This window comes from Thermobia domestica, chromosome 2 (assembly GCF_964235325.1).
Source record: "Thermobia domestica chromosome 2, izTheDome1.hap1.1, whole genome shotgun sequence".
NCBI classification, from domain to species: Eukaryota; Metazoa; Arthropoda; class Insecta; order Zygentoma; family Lepismatidae; genus Thermobia; species Thermobia domestica.
The window spans coordinates 165,492,687-165,511,975 of record NC_137455.1 but is presented as its reverse complement, the minus strand read 5'-3'; the positions used below and the strand labels follow the sequence as shown (position 1 = coordinate 165,511,975).

Genomic DNA, 19,289 nt, shown 5'->3' with positions numbered 1-19,289 from the left:
TGTAAGGAAAGGAAAAAAACATAACATAACACATAAAATGTAAAGTGCTTACAAGTAGAAGGAAAAACTACGGAAATTGTTAATAGATTTCTCATGTTCTGATTTGATGTCAATAATTGTGTATTTATATATTAACTCTCTTTGTAATTTATTTCCAGAATATATTCTTTTCACGTGATGCTCAATAAAAAGGAACATAAATTATGAAGAGAACGTGAATCCGCACTTGATTTAGATTTTCTAGCTGTAATAAAGAATGTTTAAGCACTATTGTGTTGCGGGTCTACCGTATACACTTGGATAAACTTCGAAGGAGATAACATAGTTTGGAATCCGTAATAACTTTCTTCACTCTAATGTGTAATATTGCATTTTGACGTACCAAATTACTTTCTTCGCACCTGAGCAGATACCAGAATTCGTAAAATAGCTCTATAATTAATCTATTTTTCTCGAAACTTCTTGAAAGTCAGAAAGTTGATTCAAAATTGTCAATAGTCAAGACAATTACCTACATTTTCGGGTTCGTTCAGGATATAGCAGGACACACTCCCATTTTTGACTTGGAACATTTTTCTGTTTATTACTAGAACCGCCTACGTTCATACATAGCTCTATTTACTTTAATTATTTTCTCAAGGTACCAAGTCTATACCCCTATTTTTCGCCATTGTAAACAAGAATAAAATTTCCCAATTAAACACTTTCTATTGAAACACAAATTATAATAATGCAAAGAAATTTAATCAAATGTTCAATTTGGATTTTTAAAAAATAAAATGGGAAGATATAAAATACAAGTTTTCGAAATACCTTAGTATGAAACCTATTGTTTCCTCTATTGCAAGGCCCAAAAAGTTAAGATGGTTGCTTTTCACCTTCACGATAACCTTAATATTTGGGTCAAGGGATTCTATCTCGGGTAGTGTAAATTATTTTGAGTCTTTAAACAGAAAAAGAATATAACCCTAGAGCGTTAGTAGTTACAAATAACACTATGGTTTTTATATATAAACTGTTGGCTTCAAAGAATTGTAGAATTTATTGGCCAAAAAGGATAAAAACGAACTTGCTAATCCACCTTCCTGAAAATAAACAATGACCTCACAAAAGTCGCTGACAATTTGAATAATTAAACATAATCTGAGTAGTGATCCAAAACTTCATCCATAAGCAAACTGAAAGAAATTACTTTTTAAATATATTTCTGGTAAAGTTAAAATTTTACCGGTATCAAAGATAGATTCATCATGTTTCAGCATTAACTGTATGTATTTCAGAGCCGTATATCTGTTAGGTCCATTTTTAAGGAATTAGCATTGATCACAGAAACCATTTCCTCCTCATACTGTATGTTGCTCACTACTCAATGAACGAAATTGGTATTGAAAGCTGTAAGAAATATTACTAACAATTTAAACAATAAATATCTTGGGTGGTTCTTATGTAATATAACAGATCTTAAAGCTGCATGTTTTCATGAATCTTTGGCGAACCTATGTTATTGGTAAGAAACGGGAGTAATTCTAGTTATTTCTTAGGTACTACTTGGTATTTGAGAACATTCTATTATTCTTTGAGTATCCCTAATTATTTTCGATAATTATTTCTTTGATACTCCTCATATTTCTAACCTATTTAACTACTTTGTCGGTCTACATCCTTTGCAATAAGCATACAGGTAAACTTTTAACCAAGATTGGTTCCTTTATCAGCTCTATCGCAAATCATAAAAAGTATTAGAATATTCTGAAGAGTCGTAGAAAAGAAAAGACGTATTATAGTACCATAAAAGTAGTATCTAAAAAAAAAACAGAAGAAAGTAGAACAATCTATGAATACGGCAGTGACCAGAAAGATAGGTAGATGTTCTCTTGTCTCCTTGATGAACCGAAAATAAAGAATTATGTTTTTCGTCGTAAACTTGAAATCAGTTTTCCGACCTCCAAAGAATTTCGACAAAGATTAGATCACGTATAGTGGCACTTTATTGAACCTAGTATCATCTCATGGACAAAGATAAATGCGTTAGTTTAACGATACGCAATATACGTATTACAATGAAGGAGGGCATTACAAATTCCAAAAAATGTAGTCTCCACTCAGATTCACGCAAGTATTAAGGAAGCCCAACACAGTAATTTATAGTTTTTGAAACAATCTTTGCTAAGACTAAAAAATCTAAATCAAATCAGGATATAAAAACTTAGCAATAATTTCCCTCAATTCTTTAAATAATTTTTTTTTTTTTTTTCGTTATGTTATCTTTCCTTACATCATTTTCGTTACTGAAGTAGTTCTTCGAGCAAAAATGAAAACTTGTGATCGAATACAAAGATTGGGTCACAAATAACAATAACTTACTATTAGTATTTACTGAAAGACTGAAATTTACGCATTTTTAATCAAATTATTGAAAATGATAAGTGGAAATATTAATTCCGTTGATTGTCTCTCTTAAAATTTTTACTGAATGATTTTGCGTCAAGTTGTACCCTTGTTCAGTTTAGGTTGTTCAGGTTAAATTATTATCAAGAAAACCGAATCACTTTATAAACACATTTTGCACTTTTAATGCAAGGATTCGACGTTGGAACCATGCCTCTAGTAAAACTGGTTGTTTATGTAGAAAAATATATATATATATATATATATATATATATATATATATATATACGGCTATTTCTTTATGAAAGAAGAGACAATTTAACACTAACATTGTCAAAAAGGTAGGCTTACAATCGGGTAAATACGATATATATGTAGTTTACATACATTTTCTTTTATAAATCACTGTACAATATTAATTCATATATAACATGTTTAATATATATCTGTGTTTCTCCTGTTGCCAGCTCAAAACAAATAGTTTAATATATAAAGAAACAACTATTTCATCAATATCTAACTCCGATTCTGCTTTTTTAGTACAATATTGAACGCATAAAAAAATATGGAGTTAAACGGCTATCACAAGGCATGTTAAAAACGAGGTAAAAAGAACTAAGTTGTTAATAAATATATAAATTAATTAATTTTAGAAACTTACCTCTTGATCCGGATTAGAGATCATTTCCAACAAAGATTTTGCCTGGTGAAAATATTTACAGCCAGCCAAATATAAATTAACACTTGATGATGGCTGATCATATCGCATTAGCGATGTCATATCTCTAAATTCTGCATACTGCATAGGTGGTGGTGTCAGAAGACTTGCAAAAGGAGCAAATCGATGTTCATACCTCACTTTTTCATTATCAAATTCTGGATGTGGTAATTTTATTTTTCCATCTAGACGAAAACCTGCCATTGCCTATCATTCAAAAGAAAAGAAGAACAGTAGCATCACTACCACATACATATACCGGTATATATTCCTTTGTCGGAAAAAAAATGAAGCTTATGAAGACTTTCTTAACCTGGCTAAGTGACAAATATGTGCCAAAGTATGAGACGAAAGGAGCTATTTTGGTATATTAACAAAAGGAAAGTCACTGGCTACAAGAACAAACATTTAACGATAAAGAGCTATCTCGTTTCCATCTCGATTACCTGCATATCGGGGGTTCGATTTCCGCTAAATCCGGATTTCATGTCTCATATATTCATTGCGCTTAAGTTCCAAATTAAAAAAGAAAATTTAATGACAAAATTTATACCTAAAACAACGAATAGATGTTAGAAATATTCAGAAGATTTCTAGAATTACAGAATGAAATAATGCTATAGAGTATGAGAGAATGTCATCCTGAACTAATTGCATAATACTTTCCATATTATTTTGTCAATAGCGTGTGTGCACTCTAATACAGAGCACATTTTCTCTAGTTTTATATGCTATAAAAAAAGAAGTTAATTCTATTTATTAAGTTGCAAATATTTTTCAAGAACGCCGACTGCCATAACGGTAACTCAAAGGAACTTTTTTCCTTTCTTCCAGGGTAAACATATTTCAATTAGACTACACATACCTGAATATCATTTAATCTGCCTATAAGTTATCGTTACAGACAGCTGTTCGGCTTATATCCAACCAATTCGGCAATGCTGCTGTTACCTGTGTTATTGCACCAGAAACATGAAATTCGTGTCGTTATCAGCGTGAAGCCGGGTGTGGAGTATCGTCTTAGCTTGCAGGTAACGAAGTCTACAACTCGACCCTTACTTATGAAAGAATCTGCAGGGAGAATGGACTTGAATTCCTATGCTTAAGCTCCACAATAGTTTGTTGCAGTGGAAAGTATGGTGTTAGGCGATAGTCCATAATGCTAGTGGCCCGACAGAACATAACCTGTGTGGCGGCATATCTTTTCATTGGGTGAGTACATTTTGAAAATTGGTTGGATATAACTCGATCAATCTTCTGTATTTAACCCACTGTTACAAACACAAATGTTATCGAACAATGATAATAACTATAATTGATATGTTCATTAAAAAAAAATATATATAAGATCTGATTGATCAAGTTGGAGATAAAAGAACTCTGTAAGGCACATCTTGGACTGGGTGTCATGGAACAGCTAAGCTTCCTATGATGTCAACGACAACTGAGATGCTTGCTGCAATAACGAGTTAGCTACAAATTCGGCGTTTGTGGCATTTAGCTATTTTTCTTCCAAAAAGAACTTCGATTGGTGCAAAAAGGAGTTTTTATTAGTTATCGAAATATCCGCTATAGCGCTTTTCAAATGATAAGTTACACAGGTTAAAAGACACCAAATCTGGTTTTAGCTTAAGGTAGTATTGTATTAGTTGTATGCATATATTTATAAGTAAATACGTTTAATGCAATTGATATTTATTTACAACTCCATCCTCTTATTTCATCTAGACAGATAACGAGTTTTCCTTATAGGCTGCTCAACTGCTTTGAACTATGGTTTGTGAACTCGTTTGATATGAAACCAATTTAAATGCAACCAATGTCATATGGAAATTCTCCAACTGGGAGAACGAAAAGTGTCTGTAACGTCATGATCACAAAGGCCAGATTTTAGTGCATACGGAATCGTGACAGATTAAGGAGCTGGAATTTGAAGGCTAGATGGAAACTGGCAGCCTGAAAGCTGCTAGTCACCTCGTGATGTGGAATCGATCCAGACATAACTAGATTTGTTTTGTGCAGTCGAAATGATGGCTGTGCTTTGAAGATAGGTTGTCCCCATAGTTAGGAGGTTGGATGTTTTTCTTTTTCTTTCTTTTGAAATGCTCTTTACCGACAGATTTTTGAAATTTGAAATAAATTCTAACCCTACTCTTTCGGGTGGAAAGATAGTGGGTGTTGTGAATTACAATTAGAGTTTTAAGATCTGTAATGATCTTGTTGTTAGGGAATTTAGAGTGTGTTTAATTTGAAGTGTGGCTGTGGTCGGGCACTCTGACAGAGTTTGATTATTCGTTTCTCTCTAAAGGGAGAGAGGAGACGCATTAATTACCTTACCTAAAAACCCTGTTCTCAGTGACGAAGTCTCATAAAGCCTCCTGTTGAGATTTCTGTTTATCCTACGTAACTAACTTATCCTTGATGATTCATTTAGACAGACATCCTTTTTTGTATACATGTATTTAATTTTAAGACTATGCATACGTAGGATATTAGGCAAGCAACCTCGTAGGTAATGACGGTGGTTTCAGAGAATTTTGGACATTGAAGGATAGGTTGGAAAAGAACGCTTCCTAATTCTCGTCAAAGTAATTAAGAGTTAACCTTAGAAATTATAGAGTTTAACTGAATTTAATTGAATGGCATAAGACAGACCCATAATTTCAGACTAAGGAAATTTCAGACTCTATGATTTGGACCTGCTGCCCGTTGCAGCTCGAAGGTTTAAGGTTTGTTGGTTAAGGACGACTCTGCCCATAGCAGTTGGATCTAAAGGAACCTCTTGCCCGTAGCAGCTCAAAAATAGAGTTTGTATCTTCTATCCGCTGCAGCACGGAAATGGGGAAGGAACCTCATGAATACCATTAAGCATACCTGAGATGCACTTAGCAGATGCATTGTGGCTCGAAAGAAACTTCTAAAATCTATCCAGAGTTACGAATGGTCCTACTTAAGAAATTAGGAGCAGAAATCACGGCGAAATTAAAACACCGCTAATTTTACAGTAATTATGTGATTACCTTCAAATAGGTAAAAGATAATCGAAAAATGGAACAAGAGCTTGCTAGACAATATTATTTTACATGAGACAAATTTATCATGACTCACTTATCTGCTTTCGATTTCCAGCCATTTAGAAAATGGACATTTATTTTCGCGTTTATAAAATGGCTGCAAACGGAAAGCCACTAGATGCCTCGTGATAACGGTATCTCATGCAAAATGATATTGTTTAGCGCGCTTTTGTTCCACATTTCGATTGTCATTTATCTATTTAAAGATATCACATAATTACTGTAAAATTATGTGGTATATTAATTTCGCAATAATTAGGCCTCTTAAGGACTGGCAAAATTTTCCCCAAGATCTGATCGATTCTCTAATTAATTCTAGGGAGCCACAGCGATGTTAGCAGTTCGAGGGGACCACACAATACGATGCAATCAGTTGCCATTGTTAACATGCTGAGATCTTGTTGTGTTATACTGATGTATACATATTAGCCTATCGTTTATCACCGAAAGTGAAACTTGCACATATATTCTCACGGGCTCTTACGCATACTACAGGTTTTAGTGTCTAGTTCTCGCTCCCTTGGATTTTGACCAGAGAAATTAATTCAACAAGCAATTGCAAACAGAAACGAAACATAAATTTAGTCTCTCTTACCTTGTAATAACCACCGCACATATTCTGAAGCGCTTGATATAATGTTATGTCTCTTCCGTATGATCTTGTCTTCTTCTTTTTAGTCTTGTTTTTCTTTGATCCTCGCCCCTTCTGGTTCTCCGAAAGAACTTCTTGCTCCAACAGAAAGCTATCTGCGCGAGTGAGAGCAGAAACCAGCCATCCATACAAAAACTCAAACAAGTACCTGCGTAAATGATTATACTAATGTTCAGAGAGCCGCATTCAGCATAAAGGAAAATATTGCATGTCATCAAAAGAATGCATGCAAATCACCTATGTTACTACTGTGCACCAAAATGATTGCCTTATATATGCTAGAAGCTAAACACAAATATTTAAAAATAACTAAATAGAATGAAATTGAAATTAAATACTTTCAGCATCAAATAATCTGTAGAATATAATGCGTTTACGAACAATAATTGTAGTGCGAATTTGAAAAAGTTTCTGCTCTAACCTCGTTACTCAATGCAGCATAGTAAGAAATTCTTTTAACTAAAATCTTCACACTGGACGCACTAAATTCTGAAATCTTATCGCATTATCAGCATTGTTATATAAATTTCTGTTGTGCTTAATTTGGCCAATAATCTCTTATCGATCATTTAGCTTGGTTGCAATTCCTTGAACGAGTTCATAAAAATGTCCGTTACTATAATAAATGGAAATTCTTCCTTCGCCTACTCTAACGCATTTTAAAGTGAACGTAGAATCATGATCACAATGCAGTATGGTGGGGTTAATTTGCGCATTCTTTTGTTCATTAATAGAAGGTTGCCAGCTCGTGTTGTGTTTATATTGTTATACCAATGTTGTTCAAATTTTGTAATTATTACTTCCCATTCGTCACTTAACTATCCCTTGTCTAAAAATAATTTCTTTTCCTTAAATTAATAAACAAATTTTCAAAAACTAGTCTCTACTTCATTTCCAGCCCTCGAATAAAATTTTTCAATCCATTATCCTGTGTTGAGTTTCTTTTAAATATTTCCATAGATCTGACACCAGATTTTCCGATTTAGCATCCCTAATATATTCTTTCACAAAAGTTTATTTTATAATTCTTATGACAACTCCATTTTATTTCACAGATACCTGGTTTCTCATTGGAATCTGTGAATTAAGTCTTAAATTGGGTGATGTTCTTCTCTAAAGTTTTGGAGGTCTTAAAGATGTACAGGAACAGTGCTGTGTAAAAATCTTCTTCAGTACTGTTGTCAAACTGTCAAATATAGGCAGTTCCACCAAGTTAGAATCATCAATTTTGGCTTCATGTCTTTCGAAATGTAAATTTCTTCTAACTTGGTTATACCAATTTATTAGTTATGGAACTCCATATTATTCAAACTACTTTGCTTCAATAAATGATCAATCTCAATCTCTAAATCTGATTCCAAAGATAGGAGTCACATGCCACATAAAAAGAAATTCTTACAAATGTTTGTTTATTAGAACTACAATCTTTGCAGAATTAGCAGATTTATAATGAATATACTGAGTGCCAGCAATGGGCTTATGGTGGACACGGTAACGAACTTAGTGTAAAATTCAGGGTGGCCCAAAAGTAGGTATACAGTACCGTACTGATCAGCTCATTGCATTTTATATTTCTTATTATTATATATCAGGTAGACTTCGTTTCTTTATTATTTGTTCTTAATGTCCTTTTACTTATACCTTAAGCTCGGAACAGTCGAAGCAACTAAACCCATAAACTAGAATGTTACACTAGATTAATGCAGGGGTGTATACCTACTTTTGGACTACCTTGTATATATGAATTTATGACAGACTAATCCATAGACTAATTAAATATTGATGGCTAACGTGTATTGCCAATAATTAATTTCCAGCAAACTGTGACATGAAAACGTGTATTTTTTGTTTCATTATTTACTGTGAGCATTATGTATCAGTTACGAACTATCTTCATTAACTGATCTCTTATTAATCGAAATTAATAAAGACAAAAAAGTTAACCAGCTCTCATTATATTTTCACTGCATGTAAATTCTTGTGTACGTACATATTAAAGTAAACAACAATTTCTTTTAAAAGCTTCAGTCAACTAATGTGTTTTATGCTGATTCATATTTTTTTCTCTCCTTAAAATAACTTTATGTATCGCAATGTCATAACCATAAATAAACTATAAAAAACATTCATAACTCCATTTTCCTCGCCCACTTTACGCTCACGCCTTGAGCATTTTCCCACAAAACCAGCTGTTCATCGAGCCTAGATAAATTCTTCAAATACCCTCATCTACTTCCGGACGGGAAAGTCATTTGGCACTTCTCTATAGATGGTAGAACTTGTCAGTCTGATATATGGTAATCACGCTTATTACTTAGTCAACAAAATTATTATCGAAACTTAAAAATGTCGAAAAGTCAGCGTAGCCGAAGCAAATATGGCCAATAAAAGTTTAAAAGCTTTAGAGACGAACGTTAACTAATGAGAAACCAAATATCTGTGAAATAAAATGGAGTTGTCATAAGAATTACAAAGGCAAGACCAAAGGCAACCTCAAGTTCTTTGTGTAAGAATATAATAGGGATGCTAAATCGGAAAAATCTGGTGTCAGATCTACGGAAACATTTAAAAGAAACTCAACACAGGATAATAGATTCAAAATTTTTATTAGGGGCTAGACATGAAGTAGAGACTAGTTTTTGAATATATGTCTATTCATAAAAAAAAAAAAAAAAAAAAAAAAAAAAGTTATATTTGGACAGGGAATGGTTAAGGGACGAATGGAAAGCCGTAATTAAAACTTCTGCACAATATTGGCATAGCAATAAAAGCACCAACACAAGTTGGCAACCTCCTGCTAATGAACAAAAAGAATGTGCAAAACAGCCACGCATATTGCAACTCACGTTCCCATTATTTGACGCTTGATTTCTTGCTTTTGACAATATGTCTCCTGTACTACTCTACCCTGGTAAGTCTATTTCTTTTATTTTCCTTTATGTTTTTATTCTTCCTTCTTTTATTGTTGTCTTCCGTGATCAAGACTCCAGGGAAGATTCGAAAGCTAGGAAGTACAAGTGGTATTCAGGAATTGCAAAATCCTGTCAGTAGAATAACATATACCCGTTTTCTTTTGCACTTACCAAAATATATAATGATACTCATGTGTGCTGTATAATTCTAGCTCGAAGCCTGACAAGAGATACATTATCATAATTTTCAAAGTGTGATACAAAATCCATGTTCCAAAGCACGCTAAATGTGGACGGGGTGTATCTGACTTCAGAGAGAGATTATGGAGAAAAGCGTCAACTCGTTCTGCCTATGAAAAAAAGAAGATTCAAGATGTTGTATTAACCTGGAAATATGGTGGAAAAACATTGAGAAAACAAAAATTTTAACTGTTTCTACATATAGTAAAGTTAAGTCATCTAAATTAATTTTAAAAATATGTAAAAATTTACTGATTATTCATCTAGTCAAACACTTTTCATCTAATCGCATTTTGGGGACGCAGTGACTCAATGGTAGAACGTTCACCTCCGGTGTTGGGGGTCCCTGGTTCGATCCCAGCTCGCGCCGTGTGGATTTTGTGGTGGACAAACACCGTACCCGTAGGTTTTCTCGGGGGTTTCCCGTTTCCTCCCACTTTCTTCATTCCACCATTTCATTCATCTCTCATCATCACCGTCTCCTTTAGCCTAACCGGCATAATCGTGGGACGTAAAACTTAAAAGATTTCATTTTAATTTTTCTAATCGCATTTTGTCAAAAAGAACATCAAAATGTATGACGGTCAAATATTTTATGGTGCTTGATAATCACGCTCACATTTAAAGGAAAACTCTATTCTGGCTGCTACCATATTCATAGGGAAAATAAAGACATATGTAACTAAATAAACGGAAATCTGAATTCGGGAATTATAGCAGCACAATGTTATGTAAAGATTGAAAAAAAAGTACATATGGAAAAATATGTACCTGTAATATGTGCATACGAGGCACATGCCAAAAAAAAAGAAAAAAAAGATATTTTTAAAAAATCACAGGAAAAAAATTAATTGTGATTGATATACAAGTACATACCTTGGTTATTTTTCGACGTAGTCACCATGAATCTCCAGATATTTCTGGTAGTGTGCCACAAGCTTCCGTATACTCCCTGTGTAAAAATCTGCCGCCTGAGATTGCAACCAGTTCAGAACTGATATCTTGAGCACTTCACTATGAAACGCTTCAATGCAAGCTACTTTTTTAGCTGAAGGAAAAGAAACAAACGGCTGAGGGAAATATCGGGGATCTAAGAAGGATGACTGAAAAGAAACGAACGGCTGAGGGAAATATCGGGGATCTAAGAAGGATGACTGAAAAGAAACAAACGGCTGAGGGAAATATCGGGGATCTAAGAAGGATGACTGAATAGTTCCCATCGAAATCTTTGAATTGTCTCAGCAGTATGAGCAACTGCGTGTGGGTGGGTGTTGTCATGGATGAGAAGAATTCCGGAGCGTAGCATTCCTCTCTGCCGATTTTGAACAGCACATCGCAGATTATTCAATGTCTGGCAATTTACATCTGATGTAATTGTTTGTCCTGATTCCAAGAACTCCACAAAAATAACACCCTTTCGGGCTCAAAAAACAGTTGCAATTATTTTGTGAACTAATGGTGTTTCTTTGAGATTCTTTGCATTATGAGAAGGATTGGATTACGATTAGGAATTAGATTTCTGAGCTTTCTGGATTTATGGCCATCTTAGTTTTTCACCTATGAGGGATGACGTCCCTCGGTGATCAGACTGCCCGGGAATTGAAGAAGAAGAGAATGAGGAAAGAAGGAAGCGGCCTGGGACCATTATGTTAAGTATCATTCCGACATGTTTGATGCGAATGAGAAAATCTAGGAAAACCTCACTTAATATGGCTGGCCTAAATTGCTTTTTTACAATTTTTCGACTGACTCTCTCTCCTCCTGGAATCGAACCCGGGACCGCTTGCATCAAAGGCGAGAGAATTAGTGACTACGCTACGCGCGGCTACCGCTTTAAAAAAAAACAGAATGCCGCCATTGCATTGACTGCTGCTTCGACTCCCAAGTGGCGTATGATCTCCAGGTTTAATCCCTCGCCATCTTCCCTCCAGCAGGTCAAAAAATCACGTGCACCTCGCACACAGTTTGTGGTAATCTAGCTTGTCAGTTACAATTCGAAGTACTGTTTTCGCAGACACTTCTGGAAACTTTTTAGTGAGTTCAGTCATTGTGAATCAGGTGATTGAATAGCACTTTCTCGTTAACACATTCCACCAGATCGTCCGTCTGAACACTAGGTCTTCCGCTAAACTCATCATCATGAATATTTGAACGCACTCTCTGTACTTTCATGACTTTCCCTTCATTTATTGCTGTTGGTCCGTAAATGGGACACAATTCCCGATTCATGTCAGCCAAATTCTGCTCTTTGATCGTATGACAGATCTCAGTTCACATTTGGCGGGATTTTGTATTACGGCAGCCATTTCACATTACTGCTACTCGAACGTACGCAATTCCACTCGGACGATTCTATTTATTGCAAGCACAAAATATTAGGGCATGCTCCTGCGCATGCTTAAATTCATCAGTCTTGCCAACCCGCGTAAGAAATTATCGCCCCTTTCTTTTAGACATGTGCCTCGTATTTTAGATAATTCTCTCTATCCATATATAATACAAAGTTAAATATATTATAAACACTGTACTTTTTAAAGCTCTTAAAAATCGGCAATAAAATACTGTTTAAGAATATGGAAGTAAATAAGAAAGCTACTATAAAAGGTTTATTAAGCTATCCTATTGTAACAGAATAGGCTAGGCACTCATTTTAAATGCATGGGTGGAGTCGGAAGGTATTTTGTTTCAATAAATATTACAAAGACATATGCGGGAGACCAATCAACTTTAACTTAGCTTGAGATTCGATTAATTTGTAACATCTATTGTAATTATTTTCTTTTAATTTTAAAAAGTAATTGTAATTATTTATTAATGTTTTATTTTTATTTTTGTACTTCATTCCATTTACACATAGGCAACTATTTATTTATTTTTTAATTAACATTGTACAACCTTAGAAGAGAGTTTTAATTCACTGGCCAACCTCTATAGATTAGTGCACACAATGTTAACTAAGACAGAAAAAGCAACGTAAATAATAATAATATTTACTAACTTCTAATAAAGTTACTCTGTTATAATAACAAGATAATTTTCCAATACATCGACTAAATTTGTTACGCTCTAACTTGTGACACTCTCGTTCAAACGAAAAAAGTCTCTTAAGCCTATCTTTCATGGAAGATGCTTTTTAACCACTTTCATTTTATTATTGCTGTGTTTAGTATCTCTTAAGTGTTTTTGAAGATTTGATGTTGGAACATCATGCACGTATCCGAATACGTTCCTTTAAACTGATGTGAGTGTTGCCAAATTATCATCTGACTCTTTTAGCCCAAAAGGGCATAACCGTGAGGAATTAAACTGAAGATTAAATTTTATTTCAACGAACGGTATGCAGACTTTTGATTTCACACTTAATTTCTACATTCACTAGTGTTGGTTTCTGAATATTTTTAAAATTTTTATACATTTCTGATTTGCTCTACGGTGATCTATGGAACAGCTTGAAGAAAGGAAAGAGAACAGTTAACATTTACCTCATCTTGCAAAGTAGCAAAATCCTCCAGAAGATGGGCAAGTTTATCCCTCTGCCGTGCTCGATTATGACCACAAATTTGAATTAAACTGCCAAACGGCCTTACACAATGGCTCAAAAAGGAATCGACATATTCTTTGGCCTGAAAAAGGACAATATAAATCCATTTTAAACTCCTTAATACGTACTAATCTCAATAAACCGCTAGACCTCTTCTACTTTCTATTAAATTTCTACTTTATGATTTTGTCACTACTGGCTTTATGATGCTTCTTTAAATTTTTATACCATACATGCTAGATATAATATACAATAAGTACACATAATAAATTTAATTAATTTTCTTGAAATATCTACAATTAACAGAGGCACAAAGAGATCCCGAAGCGGGCATGAAAAATTAATAATTTACGAGGAATCACGTTATAACACGATCACAACAGAAATGTAAACAAAGATTTCGTTGCGCTTCATCAGACAGGAAGGAAAGAAGTAGAAATATATATATTAAAGTACAGAGCAGTAACTGAGGAAATCAAATCCCCGGAAATATATTGGCTTTGACAATTCATGACGTATTAGCAAAACCGCCTGTAGGCTACTTTTATTGATATCGGGGACATACTTTCATTTTATTTCTGCTACGTAATTTGAATTACTATCGCCCCAAGCGGATTTACATAAGTTACTCACATACAAAGAATATATTGATGTAAGATTGTTTTAATAGTTCGTCATTTATATATTTTTTTAGTCTACAAGTCAAAATAGTGAAAGTTACAGATACACAAACCAGTTCTATAGTTCAATTCTCATCGTAGAACGTAACCTACTGGTGAACTTGAAATTTCAATTTATCTAACAGAATACCACATTTTCAATTGATTTTTAAATTGACTATTTTTACTGATTTTTATAGTTACGAAACTTACTTGAGCATTATTTAACAAAGTTGATTTTGGCATCAAAGCTGGAGGGTATATGAAATTCTTTGCTGCATCTTTAAGAACATCGACAAAGTTATGCACTCCAAGCACTCTGTTGCAATGTGGCAAGTACAATAATTGTAAAATAGATCTCGAAAGGATACAAGGACTTTGACGGCTGAACTCAATGAAGAAGTCCTGAAAAATAAATAAAATAAATATAAAAAATAGTACAACATAATTAAAACTTTAAGCAATCACATAAAATTAAATGGTAAATCTAATAGCACACTGTTGTGTTCTTTAATCTAAAGGGGATAATGATAAATACAAATTTAACCTTGTTATAAACTTTATGAACTAACTTTCAATCAGTACAGAAGTGCTACTTCTTGAATTAACTAACTCCACTTAACTTGTAACATTACATCAACATAATTATTTCCATTAGTGTCTATCTCTAATTCCTTACATAATTTTATTTCTTTTTGATAAATACAGCATGAAACTTGCATAAAAAAAATGGGGCGGGAGTGAGAACAGAAATCGAATATAGATTACAACTTTCTACTAAATGATAATATTTAGAAATTAAATATAGTGTATCAAAGTGTGTTGTGCTACTGATAATACTATTTAAACAACGTATACTTAAACAGTGATACGCGAATTCAAGTATTTGAAAGAACTGCACTATATAACTTCAGTAAAAAAAATCCTATAATTATGCCCTTTAGACTACAATAGACGGGTGATTAATGAAAATCAATAATTATGAAAGACTGGTGGCACGTGAGAGAAAACAACGAGAGAACACCGAGAAATCCATGGACACAATGAATTCCACCAAAAACTCACATGACTTGTGATCAAACCAGGGACCTCTCGCTCCAGAAATCAGTATACCACTACTGACCACCGTGTCCCCAGACAACATTAGTGTAAAAGATCATATAGCCATAAGTAACGACACGTCGGTTATTTTGAGATTAAGTTTGAATAATATCTTCATTTCTGAATTCGATCAATTCTCTTTTATATTATATATATATATATATATATATATATATATATATATATATATATATATATATATGTAAGCCATTATAGATATTTTCGAATCGTGATCAGATCAGATTTTTGTATGCAGACCCTTCAGTGTATAAAATTACCATGAACTTTCTTGCTTACTTCTTTATATCTCTGAATTGGACTGGATTTGAGTTTAGTGTTTTATTTAGCAGCGAGGCTATATGAAACGTGGACCTACAGCTTAACGTTGGATCAAAACCACTCCACCGGGAATAGAACCCGAGTCTCCCATGTCAAAGGTGCGAACGCTAACCACATAGCCACGATAGAGCTCCTTGTTCATTTTTTAATTAGCTTAACAAGTCATTATTATATTAACGAATTTCTCTACAGGTGTGAATTCAATGATACATAACGAGTAAAAGAGTACATGGCTAGACCGAAATTTGAACCCGGGATCCTGTGTATCATTGAATTAGCACCTAAAGAAGAAATGGAGTGTTAAAGAACAGTTATTTCCTCCATTCGTTAAATACAACAGTCGTGGTACAAACCATGTGATCTAAGCGAAAGAATACCGACTTTAAGAGTGAGAGTATGTGTGGCTGTTCAGAAAGCGGAGTGGGTAGCATAGTGTTTAACGCATCGACACAGTACGTCGAATTTTCACTCTTTGTTATCATGAACAAACATTTTTGGTATCGAAATTTCCAGACTTCAGCTTCCTTACAATGTTTTTTAAAACGAAAATGACACTTGTGTATACTTCTCGAAATACTATTGTTCTGAAAATATGTTACACTTGAGAGATTAAAATAATGTTTTTCAGAAATATTGGTACAATAACATTTTCTATAATAAAAAGAACTTTTAGAGAACAGTCCCAAAATGGCTGACTTGAATAGTTGTTATTCTAAGCTGGTATTTCTCTAGTGCCATCAGAGTGACAATTCTATAAAACATTTGAACTTTATGTATCACCGTCCAAACAGCTTTCAGCTTACTTTGTCTGGGCTATCTGTGGTTGTGTTGTCTACAGGAAGAAAAAAGGTACGAAGTTACTTGTAGAAATGATCTGAGCGAATACAATTAATTTAAAGAAATAAAGAGAAAATAGCATGTGAGGAAATTCGCTAAATTAAAGCCTACTTGTACCGCTTTATATACAGCATAAAAGACCTTTTCAGTAAGGTAAAATGAATAATAGCTTCTTAAAAGATGGTTCCTTAGAATTTTCTGCTCGAAGTTTAGAAGTAATCATTAAGTTTTAATTTGTATTAGGGGCTCCTACATGCCTTGAGAAAGGAGTTGCAACTTCCCCACCTTTGCCCTGAAATGATCCTGTATATATTCCTACTAGGAATTGAACTCAAATATCCTGCAATGTGACAAAGGTAACCACTTAGCCACGACGGAGATTCTACAAACATATGACTAGTCTTTAGCAACATGACAGATTTAACTTCATAACCTAAAAGTTTGTCGCTAATGGATAAATGTGCCAAGTTTTATTACATCGTACACTTAAACATGAAAAACTTACCAAAGCACTATGAAATGATGTACAATTCGTTATTTTACACACAACCTTCAACCTGTTGAGTAACTCTTCAAAATATTCCAATGCTTCTTCTCTTGACTTAATTCTGGTATAGCGAGGGAAAGTTGGAGGCAATAACCGCTGATTCACAAGAGGATCAAAACCCATGATTGTTGGATGATCGCCTGTAACAAATATAAAAATGGGTTCTTAAATCTAGTTCAGCTATGAAACATTTAAACTAAAATACACTTCTTCCTTCTGAACAATTTCTCATATTTTTCAGTATTTATATCTATTTATTTTCAGCAACTGAAAGCCTTATTCAATGCAAAATCTCCCTCAGGAAAAAATGGTCAGAAATTCCGCTTTTGGCGCCGAAGACCCACGATGGATTTCAGGCGAGATGAATGGTTGTTAGCAAAAGGGAATATGCACTTATATAATCTGTTCTGTCAATAGTTACGAAGTTCATACAACTATTTAAGTACATATTTCTTTCCCTGCCCCGTAACCTTCCTTCAAATTATACCAACCTGTACTCAAATCGGTAAACCTATTCTAAAATTAATAGGGAAAACTCACCTTGAAGCATCCTTAAATGAAGGAAACTCTAATAATTAGTTATTGAGCATATGGAACATATTATAATAATAATTAAAACAACCTGAATAATGTTCCTTTAATGTCTTTTTAATCTATATTTCAAGAGCTTTTCGCGAACACTCAACTTCAGGGCTTAGACTGACGATTTTCATCTATGCAAGTCTTCACATAGTTTATGTAACAACACTGGTATGTATGTATATATATATATATGTATATTCAATATAGCATAATGCTGGTTAGTGCACTAACACCTAAATCAACTTGTTTCGTGCATTTTTACGAATCTTATTCTGTAATCTTCTATGTTGCATTCAATTATGTCTTTCAACACGACGTATGTTTAAACACCTGTATGGATCTGAAAAATTTCGTACAGAATCAAAAAAGACGTTTCCCTGTGAGTTTCATTTCCGTTGTATCCAGGAATATCGTACAGATTGAAGGAAACAGCTAAAAGATACAACCTTAAAGTTAGTTTTAAGCCAACTACAAATACGGAAAATAATTTAAGTCGTTATTAAAATTATTTTGTGGATACAAGTATCTTAAGAGGCATATATTAGATCTTTTCGTCTTGTGATGCTTCCTATAGGAATGATCAAAAGAAACATTGGCACTAGATTAAAAGTACACATTAGAGTGTCTCGTAGAATAAAGAAGCTGTCTCAGGGTTTGTCATATATATATCTCCAAACTACAAAACATACAGTGCAAATAGTGCAAGTTTTACATCGGGCTACAACTAATACTGAAGGAACGTATTTGAAGCTTATTAACAGGGCTACTTTAAATAATTCATTCGGTCTCAAAGGGCTATATTTTCAAAAGTATTACGCAAACTCACCTTTTCTGAACCCTCTAGAAATGTTCTACATTCATCCCTTTGGTCATACGATACATGTCCAAACGGTAGTCGACCTCGTTCTACACATTTTGTAGCGTCGTCCTGCCAATGGTCTGCTCTGCAGCATCGATGCGTTCGCTGGGCTCGACTAATGATTGTAGCCGTGGGGGTACATAAAGATATAAACTTACTAAGTATGTGGTTATTTATATGTTAATACTGTTGAAAACATAGCCTTTTGGAAACGAGTAATCATTTATAATGGCCTGCTATACGGAAAAAATCCCGCTATTGAACATCGGAAAAGGAAACCCTAAGGACTGGATACAACTATTTCAAGCCATACAAAAAACACAGATTAAGGGTTGAATTTCAATATTAATTGGCAACAGTGTTTCATCTAGTAACGTTGTACATACAGAGACTTAAACTTACATCATGTTAGAAAACATAATTATATGTGACGCAGAAGATTACGGTATTACAAGAAATTATTTTGATTTAGGTGTTAGTGCACTAACCAAAATTTAAAAAAAAAAAAAAAAAAAAAAAAATGTGTATACATGAACAGGGTGACTGGTAATTCGATGCATTCCTTGCAAGAATATTCTACAAGTACTATGGAACATTTTCATCTATATGAACCGGGAATTGTAAACCAACAGTTTCTGCGTAATTTGTACATGTGTGATTTCTTTGAAATTTGCAGGTTAACTAGAGCTGCGCGAGAAAGTTTTACCCAGACCCATTTTTACATACCGTAAAGCGATGAAATTCTACATTTGTAATCCTGCATACCCATGTAGGTCATGTGGTAATGTATAGCACGTAACTCTGCACCGTTGCTGTGTTACAAGTCCAAACGTGAAGTAA

At 33.9% G+C, this 19,289-nt stretch overlaps 1 protein-coding gene across 1 annotated transcript in view; it reads right to left on the bottom strand.

Moving 5' to 3' along the window:
• Naa35 (N-alpha-acetyltransferase 35) overlaps nt 1-19,289 on the bottom strand; it is a 42,943-nt gene that overhangs the window by 1,926 nt on the left and 21,728 nt on the right. Inside the window, exons 7-12 of the mRNA XM_081747751.1 lie at nt 16,967-17,148; nt 14,398-14,589; nt 13,467-13,607; nt 9,916-10,094; nt 6,776-6,980; nt 3,050-3,313 (exon numbers count right to left, since the gene is read on the bottom strand). Coding sequence (XP_081603877.1) covers nt 3,050-3,313; nt 6,776-6,980; nt 9,916-10,094; nt 13,467-13,607; nt 14,398-14,589; nt 16,967-17,148 — 1,163 coding nt within the window. The remainder of the gene's footprint in view (nt 1-3,049; nt 3,314-6,775; nt 6,981-9,915; nt 10,095-13,466; nt 13,608-14,397; nt 14,590-16,966; nt 17,149-19,289) is intronic.